At 61.5% G+C, this 9,283-nt stretch overlaps 1 protein-coding gene across 1 annotated transcript in view; it reads right to left on the bottom strand.

Annotated features, from left to right (window-relative positions):
• CDH4 (cadherin 4) overlaps positions 1-9,283 on the bottom strand; it is a 119,693-nt gene that overhangs the window by 8,425 nt on the left and 101,985 nt on the right. Inside the window, exons 7-9 of the mRNA XM_015567722.1 lie at positions 6,890-7,075; positions 2,468-2,721; positions 1,752-1,894 (exon numbers count right to left, since the gene is read on the bottom strand). Of these exons, the coding sequence (XP_015423208.1) occupies positions 1,752-1,894; positions 2,468-2,721; positions 6,890-7,075 (583 nt within the window). The remainder of the gene's footprint in view (positions 1-1,751; positions 1,895-2,467; positions 2,722-6,889; positions 7,076-9,283) is intronic.

Raw genomic sequence — 9,283 nt, forward strand, 5'->3', positions numbered from 1 at the left:
CCTCTGCCCACGCCCTCCGTAGCAGTTTTTCAGCTTCTGCTGGCCTCTAGGTGCTAACAGACGCCCTGCTGAGGCCCAGAGCTCCTCAGGGCCTCCCCGCCCCTCGCGACCCCCATGCTTTGGCCCAGGCAATGGTATGGTGGGCGCAGGCTGGGCAGCCGCAGAAGCATGTGCTATCTGCCCTCCAGGACGGCTGGGGGTGGCAACAATTTCTGATAGCGGCTGTGCCTTGTGAGGCCAGCTCCTGACCCCGACACCAGCAACCATGTTTTTTGCCGAGACAAGTGGAGCACGTTTCTTTAATCTTCACGATCCTCACGGCCACGCAGCTCGGTGCTGCCGTTAGAAGCCGTGTGAGCAGCACCGACAGGTCCTGTTGCCCCACGGCTGGCGCTCCATTTGGGGTCTTCCACATGCCGCACTCCAGCCACGGAGCCATGGACAGTCACCGCCTAACCTAACCTGGGGCGGAGCCGCTGGAGAAGAGGTGGCTGCAGCGCCTTCATGGACCTGCTGTCAGGGAGGCGGGAAGGAGGCGGCGGGGGTTGCCAGGACCTGGCTCTCGCGGGCTATGGCACGAGCCTCACGAATTCTAGCCGCACAGCTGTGCCTAGAACCCAGCAGGCACAGCGTGCCCCGTGGCCTGCACAGGCTGCTTCCTGACTCTGGGCCTCCCCTCCGCCCATTTCCCCGGTGTGTCCTTCTGGTCCTGCAGGTCGTGGCCCCCAGGCAGCTCCTCAGAGCCCAGGGACTGCAGGAGGCCCTGGCCGCCCCTCTCCTCCCCTATTCTGATTCTCCCAGCACTTCTTGCTCCTGAAATGACCTGGTCAACTTGCTTCTCACCCATCTTCCTGGGTAGACTGTTAAGTCTCCCTCAACACCCATGTCCCCTTTCTTCCTTCATAAAAAGAACGGGGCCTCAGTTTTATCTGGGGTCACCCCTGCCTGGCTGGAAGGCCAGGTTTCTCAGCATCCCTTGCAGCGAGACATGGCTTCAAGACTAAGTTCTGGCCTTCGTGAGCTGTGAGTGGACGTCCTTGCCCTCCCTGCTCCTCTTGCTTGCCAGACGTGGTCATGATGGCTGGAGCACCAGGAGCCATTCTGCACCACGCGGCAGCTCCCCAAAGACACGGCGTGGCAGAGTGAGCCATCTCTCAGGCCGGACCCTGGTTGCCTGCCGCCAGCCTAATCGGGTTGAATTACTGTTATTACCATGCAGCTTACCCTGGTTCTAGTGAACACACCGGCCTCTGGAATGCCGGCCACGCAGAGAGGCTGTCTGTCTGCGTGTCCACTGAGGAGCAGTGCCAGGCGACAGAGGGGTCAGGGAGCCGTCACAGCAGCAGCCGTGCTGGCTGGAGCCAGGCCCAGTCCCCAGGGTCCTGGGCCAGCGCTGCTCGGCGGAAACGTGCATGTGCCTTAGTTTCAGGGGGGAGGCTGAGAAGCAGTTCAGCCACCACAGGGCGGGGACAAACCCAGCCTGACCGCACCATCCCTGGCTCCCTCCCGCCTCCTCCTCCCTGGCGACTGTGGGAATGGTCGGATGGTGAGAGTCGGTGGGCAGGTAGAATGGCGATGCTCTGAATAAACGCGGGGAGGATGACTGCCTGGGGGCCCGGCTGTGCACAGGGCACCTGGCACTGTGCCTCCCACTGCAGCCTCCCCTCTGGGTGCCGGTGGGCCTCCCTCAGTCTCCCTGCCAGAGCCCAAGGCATGGGTGAGCACCCACAGTCACCCGGGGCGGGACGCACCGTTGTCAGCCGCCAGGAAGGTGGCCTCGTAGACGTTGTTTTTGGTGTAGAGGGACTCGCGGTCCAGGATGGCCGCCGTGGTGACCTGCCCGTTGGTGGCGTTCATGCGCAGCCAGCTGGCCGGGTCTGACAGCTTTGAGTATCTGTGGAGGGAGAAGCGGGGGTGAGCCGAGGGCTTGGGAGCATGGGTCTGTCCTGGAGCCCAGCCCCTGTGGGCTGTCAGCCCACTCTTTGGGGCACCAGGTGGCTCCAGCCCTGTGCAGGGTCCTCCCACGGAGGGACGGTGACAACAGGGACTCATGGTCACCAAGGTCGGCGGGCTCCACACCCTCACAAGGACCGCTGGGACAGACTCTCTCATCACCCTCATTCACAGGTGGGGAAACTGAGGCACAGGGGGGCGAGGGACCTGCAATCATGCAGCTATAGAGCGAGGCGGGAGCAGGACCCAGCCCGACTCCGGACACTGTGTGTCAGTCAGGACAGCCCCGTGGCTGTGGCGTCGCCCGTGCGGCTGCCTGTCCGCAGGACTGGGCCCATGGCTCCCGCCTGGAAAGACACGGCTGGTCTGGGCTGCCTGAGCCCCAAAGGGAGGGGGACGTTCTGGTTTCAGGTTTCATGGGGCGTTCAGGCTCCCCTCCTGGAAAGTGGGGGCCTGAGTGTGAAAGCCCTGGTCCAAGGGCCTGAGTGGCAGGGCGCCCTGTCCTCGGACCCACCTCACGGCCTGCTGCATGAAGCGGTCGGGGTCCACCGCCGAAAACGTGGTGAGCACGGTGCCCGGGGGCACGCCCTCCTCCAGGCGGATGAGCTTGTGGTTGGAGGGGAAGTAGGGGGCCTCGTTGACGTCCATGACCGAGATGGTCACCCCCGCTGTGGACTGGAAGGACATCTGGATCCCACTGGCCAGGGGCGCCTGGTTGGACACCATCACGGTCAGCATGAATGCTCTGTTCAGCTCATAGTCCACGGCCTGGGATGAGAGACGACATCGTGTGAGCTGCAGAGGTGCGTGGGGTGGACGGAGGGGGTGCCGCGGGGCTGGAGGGTCAGCTCCCACCGCCCCTGTCTGTGGCTACATTTCCCTGCTTTGTACCCAGGAGACTGGCCCCAAAGGATGCCATCCCCCAGGCTGCCTTGTCTCTGGCTTCCTGCTGGGTTTGACAATGGGAGGAGAGAGTTTGGGGTGAAAGACCCCGACACCCTGCCCTCCTCGTAGCTGGACTCCCCTCCATGGCTTGGCTGTCATCAGGCCTGGGGATGCCGTGCCTGTCCTGTTCCCCCAGCTGAGTGCCATTTGCCCAGGCGTGACCTGCTGGAAACCAGGATCAACAGTAATGACTATAAATGCAGGAGTCCCCCAGAAGGCTGAGTTTGGGCTTTGATATTCATAGGGTGAATATTTGCATTTTATTACCTGCTGCTGACTCAATGGCCTAAAGCAAACTCCCCCCAAAACCTGACAATCTTACTGTTTACTAAACATTACCACTGATATGTCTGTTTACATTCCTAAAAGGCAATTGTGTGTTCTAGTAAATAAAAGCAGACAGGAACGGAGACTCAAGGGAACTGGACTACAGTTGAGTTTTCCCTGGCTTCCTCCATAATTTCAAAATTAATGTTTCTTGTCTTGTGTGTCAATTTGTGCGTCAGCTCTTTCTCCAAACCTTGGAACCCAAAAGCCACGCTGGCCGTGGCCTTTCACAGTGTCCCCCTAGGCATCGTGGGTTGAATGGTGGCCCCCCAAAGATACGTCCCCCTGGAACCTGTGAATGGGACCTTATTTGCAAATAGGGTCTTTGCAGATGTGATGAAGTTATAGATCTTGAGATGAAGTCACCCTGGATTGAGGCTGGGCCCAACCCAAGCACAGGTGCCCTTGCGAGAGGAAGGCAGGGAGACAGAGCACGGACAGGCACGGGCAGAGGCCAGGTGAAGACAGAGGCGGGATCGGCGATGCAGCCGGAGCCCAGGGACACCAGATGCCGACAGCCACCAGCAGGGAGAGGCGGCAGGAGCTGCCGGGCCTCGGGCCTCTGGCGGGAGCCCCGCCCACACCTGGATTCCGGACTTCTGGCCTCAGGAGCACGAGAGAACCCATTCCTGTTGTTTAAAACCCGTGTGTGGTGATTTCCAGGATTCCCCGCCCCCTCACTGACTAGACCGGGTCTGCAGTCTACTGACAGGGAATTAAGTGCAAAGGGGAGGGATTAAGTACGGAAGCCGATGGGCCTGGAAAAGGACAGACGCCGGTCATGGAAGCAGGAGTGGCCCCGCAGGAGAAGCTAGAGGCAGTGGCGGAGGTCAGGGCTCTGGTGCTGATGCCCCCACTGTCCTCCCACAGCCCCCGTGATGTTGGGGAGCCCTCCTCCTCTCCAGGCGTGGTCTCCTGTCCACCGAAGGAAGGGGTGGTCCCTGCCGCCTCCCTCCACGGCACACGTGTCCTCATGGCTGAGGTCCCACCCCTCGCGGCGCTCAGCATGTTGCCATTTGGGTCAGCGGTGCCCCACACGTGCCTGGGGACGTAGGGGTGATCCGACGCGCCCTGCTCTCATCGCAGCTGGGCTTCCCCCTCTCGCTGTGGCGGGACCCTTGGCTCAAAGCTGAGGGGCAGGGTGTGCGGGCGGGGCTGGCTCCAGCATGGCACCCCGGGGCATACAGGGCAGCAGGCCAGTCATGCACTGGGAGCCAGGACTCCAAGAACTGCCAGGGGCTGGTGGGAAAAATGGTGCAGGGGAAGCCGACCCCCTCACTGACCCCTGCCCAGTGTTCCTGCCACCCGAACCGCCTCAGGCTCCTGGGCAACAGCTCACTCACTGCCTCTGACCCGCCCTGTCCCCAGGCCCACAGCTCACTCACTGCCTCAGACACCCTATCCCCAGGCCCACAGCTCACTCACTGCCTCAGAGTCCCTGTCCACAGGCCCACAGCTCACTCACTGCCTCAGAGTCCCTGTCCCCAGGCCCACAGCTCACTCACTGCCTCGGAGTCCCTGTCACGAAGGCAAGCAGAGCCCAGTGTTGGGTTTGCGTTGAAACCCCAAGGCCCAGGTGAAGACCTGGGAGAACCTGATGATCTGAGCTGGGGTGTCTCCTTGGACACCCCAGGAGGGGGTGTGAGGGAGGAGAGCATAGACAGGGGCTCCTGAGGGTGGGGCGTGGTGACAGATGCTGCTTCGAGGGGTCTGAGAGCCGACCAGCTGTGTGCCCCTCTTTGGCCGCAGCTCAAAGGTAGTGAGGCTCCAGGAGCCCCCAGGTCCTGTTCACCCGGAGGACAGAGCTGGGGGGCTGGTGGGGCTGGGCGGGTCCCAGAAGACCCCTGAGATGACTGTGGACTTCCTCTGACAGCGAGCCAGTTGGACCGCAGGGTGGGAGGGAGGTGCAGCCAGGAGCTGAGGCAGAAGGCTGAGGACCAGGCGAGCCCCGACACCTGTGCCCAGGCGCCCCCGCGTCTCCACGCCCTCCCTGCTGCATCAGCCCCAGACGCACAGGACCCTCAGAGAAGGGCAGCGTCCCCGTCCAGGGCACACGGGGGCCAGAACTAGACACTGGGTGTGTCCGAGGAGAGGCGCTCTGCCCGCCTTGCTGGGCTGGGACCTCCAGTATGCACCTGCCATGAGGTCACTCGACATCCCTGCCCCATGTTCCTCTGTGGAGACAGACCCTGCAGGGCGGGTGGTGGCGGGCGGGGCCGCAGTGCGTGTACACGGCACTGAGAACGAGCTGGGGAGCAGCCAGCCCGTGAGGTTGTGACAACGCCTGCAGCTGCCCTGGCTGTCGCTGAGCTCCTGCTCCGTGGCAGGCGCGGGCCAAGGCCTTTCCACCCAGGATCTGCTCTATTGTGAGTGCGAAACTGGGCGCAGCTCCCCCACAGCCTCATGTGGGAAACAGCACCGAGAGGGTGGCCGGCGTGGCAGGGGCACGACAACGAAGACCCAGCATGGGACCCAAGAACAAATGTCCCCAAGGCACCGACTTCCCCTTGGGCTGGGTTCCCTAGTTGTCCCTGCATTTCCAAGTCCCTGTCACGCACCAGCCCCTCCGGGCCACCCCTTCAGAAGGCGAGTGTCCGAAAGGATGGGGTCCCTATCAAAGAATGCAAACCCGATTTGAAAACGCTAAGATGAAACATGTCGCCTTACGCACACTTTAAGTGGAAATCTCAGAGGAAAGCCCTGTAGGAAATAAAGGCAAAAATGAAAGAAAAATGGAGAAAGTGTGGTGCCTACTGCTGAATTCTGCCTGGGACACAGTGACCATGACACTGTGTGGACCGTGGGGCTGGTGGACTCTCAGCTCAGTGTTCTAAAACTTATTTTTAAATTTGCATATGCAGCCCTGGCCAGCGTGACCCAGCTGGCTGGGCGTCGTCCTCTGCACCAAAAGGTCACTGGTTCGATTCCGGGTCAGGGCACATGCCTGGGTTGTGGGCTCGATCCCTGGTAGGGGGCATGTAGTAGGCAGCTGATTGATATTCCTGTCTCACATCGATGCTTCTCTCTCTCCCTCTCCCTCCCTCTATGTCTAAAGTCAATAAAACATTTAAAAAATTTTGCATACACCAAGAGTCACTTGTGGATTTTGACCAGTAGAGTCATATACCCGCCACCATGACCAGACACAGGAGTCAGCCCAGGTCCCCTCCTGCTGCCTTTGTAACCAAGCCCTCCCCACCCCCGCACACTTCTGCAGACTGTAATCTTGGTACCAAAGCCTAGATAGAGACAGTCTGGGAAAGGAAAAGCATTGGCCTAAACTGCTCCAAAAAATACAGGGAAAATGTTCAGGTGGCAGCAAAGCACGCCCTGCCACGGATTACAGAACCCTCCTCCGTGACCACGTGGCTGCGACTCAGGAATGCAAGGGTGGTCACCTTCAGTGTTCGGTGGAGGGCACCCATGACAGGCTAAAGAGCTAGCCTTCAGGGAGGGCCTGAGAGGGTAACTCTGGGGGGTGGACGGGTCAGTCTGCCAAGTCCCTGGAGGACACATGACCAGGTCCTCGTGAAGGCTGCCTCTGCCACCAGCGTGTTGGGTGCCATCCTGTGTTCTTGGATGTTAGGGGTGAAGATCATTTCTGTTGAACTTGTCCTGGGGCACGTGCCAGGGGCGCCTGGCAGGAAGCGAGGTGAGCACCCACCTTCACCACGGTGACCATGCCCTCGTTGGTGACGGGGTCCGTGCGGATGGTGAAGTGCCCCGAGGGGTCCCCACTGATGATGCGGTAGACGGCGTTCCAGTTTGGTGACCTGGGCTGATCTCGGTCCAGCACCGTGAGGTTTGCGACCACGGTCTCCACCCGGTTTTCGGGGACTTCCCCTGCGTACTGCAAAGCGGAGAGAGGGGGCGTCAGAACCGTCAGCAGCCCGAAGGGTCCGGGAGAGATTCTCCGCCAGCCGCTCTCTGACTGTGGTTCCTGTGGGTGGCCCCTGGGCCCCTCCCACGTTCTTGGTGGCGCCTCCAGGGAGGCCCAGCAAGGCCGGACACTCGCATCTGCACATATCACATCCTTACCTGCGTGCACGCACACACAAGCACACGCGTGCAAGCCACGCCTCTCTCCTAGTCCCCCTCAGGCCGTTCCCTGTCCCAGAGGACTGATGCAAGAGCCAGGGACACACGGGAGCCCAGATGTGCTTGCAGGACGGGGACAGGGCAGTGGACGGCGCTCCGGAGGAGAACTTCGGTTCTGCTGTTGGTGGTCCTGACACAGACCGGCTCGGGGTCTGCGCTGGAGGCGAGCGGGTGACCACGCCTGGGACCCAACCTTTGACCTGTCGCAGCACAAGGAGGGCTGCAAGCCTCTCCCATCAGTGTGTGTGGCCCACGTGGCAGGGTAGCTACGTGCAGGGAAAGGCATGTGTGTGTGCATGTGGTGTGGGTGTTGGGTGGCCATAGACACCCGAGTCCCTTCTACCTGCCGCACGTCACTGCTCAGGCTGGCTTCGGGCGTGCGGCCTGTGCTGTTGTGGCCCAGCTCAGGAGGGCCCCGAGTTCAGCTGCATGCCCTGCTGCCACTGCCGTGGAATTGTAGCAGTTTGTGGACAAGGGGCCCGCATTCTCATTTTGCACCAGGCCCTGCAGATTGCGTGGCCAGTCCTGTCACCGTGGAGTGTGCTTCTGAGCCACAAAACCTGGAGACGAAGTTTGTACAAATATCCAGGGATTGCTGGTTGTATTCCCAGCAGTGAAGCCCCAACAATGACCACTGGGTGCCCTCTGACATGCCTGCTGGGGGTCATACCAGGCTCTGCCCATGCATGGTCTCACTGCTTCCTCAGGGAAACCCTACCCGTACCCTACTGACTGCAGCGAGAGAGAGTAATACCCTGGGGTGCCATACAGGGAGGGGCCCAGAGTGTCAGTCCCAAGTGCTGGGCATGGTGCCAGGGCTGCCCCTCAGAAGGCACTGGTCACTGTGGGGGTCACAGGAGGGGAAGGGAGGGGCCCAGGGGCACTTGGCGCGGCCCTTCTCCTTCTGAATTCTTTGCACGGGCCTGACTTCAGTGAGGTGCCCATGCCTCACAGGCCCCTGCCACCAGCCCCCCGTGGCAGAGTGCCTGGCTGACAGCGAGGTGACCTCTGTTTCACACTCTGGAACAGACAAGGTGCCACTTTATGCCGAAGGAGAGCCGCCCTGTGCCCTTGAGGCTCCAGGCCTGGGCCTCTGGCAGCTCCAAGACTGACCGCCACCTGGTGAGTTTCAAAGCCAGGTGCCCCGGGAGCGTGTCTGCCGCCAGCTGCTCAGGCCCTGCCATCTGGGCATTTTTAAGGCTCCTGCAGTGGCAGGTTGCAGTGGGCAGCACCCCCTCCAGCGTCGGGGACAGGAGCTGAGGTCCCTGTGCCCGGCGGCCCCTGGCAGAGCCCCTGCGCCCGGCGGCCCCTGGCAGAGCCCCTGCACCGGTCGCACCAGCCTCCGGATTTCATAGCCACTCACATGCGGTGGCAGGTCCCTCTCAGCTTAAACCACGAGCCCTGCCCCAGCTCCGTTCTGAGCAGCACCAGGCCCCACGAGGCCCCGTGGGCGCCTCCATCCCCTGAAGCTGGTTTCCGTCCCTGGGAGCCATGGGCCTTGGTTCCACGGCCGGGGCAGAGCTGTGTGTCCCCGAGTCTGACTCCTTCCGACTTTGGGGTGAAGCTTATTCGAAGAGTCTATTTTAATTCACGCCAGTTTAATGAAGGTTCACAGAGAAAGGCCTCAGCTGCTCAGCCTGGTGTGGGATGTTCACGTGAGCTGCCCCAGCCATCAGCTGTCAGTTTAATATCTCGGGCCTCTCTCCTGCCCCAGGGGAAGGTCGTTAGCACAGGGGCCCAGCCAGCACGGCCAGCAGGCTTTGGGGGAGAGCAGGAGGCCCAGCCAGGATGCAGGGAGCACCCTCAGCCAGGCAAGAAGCCCGGCTGTCCACACACAGACCCCCGGGCCCTCGGCATCTACGCCCCGCGGACACCGTGACCCCAAGATGGCGCTCTGCTTCTGCCCCGAGTGCTCGGAAGCATTGCTGGTCCTAATGAGTCTCAGGGAGAACTTGACCTT

The sequence above is a fragment of the Myotis davidii genome, unplaced genomic scaffold (genome assembly GCF_000327345.1).
Source record: "Myotis davidii unplaced genomic scaffold, ASM32734v1 scaffold244, whole genome shotgun sequence".
Classification (NCBI taxonomy): Eukaryota; Metazoa; Chordata; class Mammalia; order Chiroptera; family Vespertilionidae; genus Myotis; species Myotis davidii.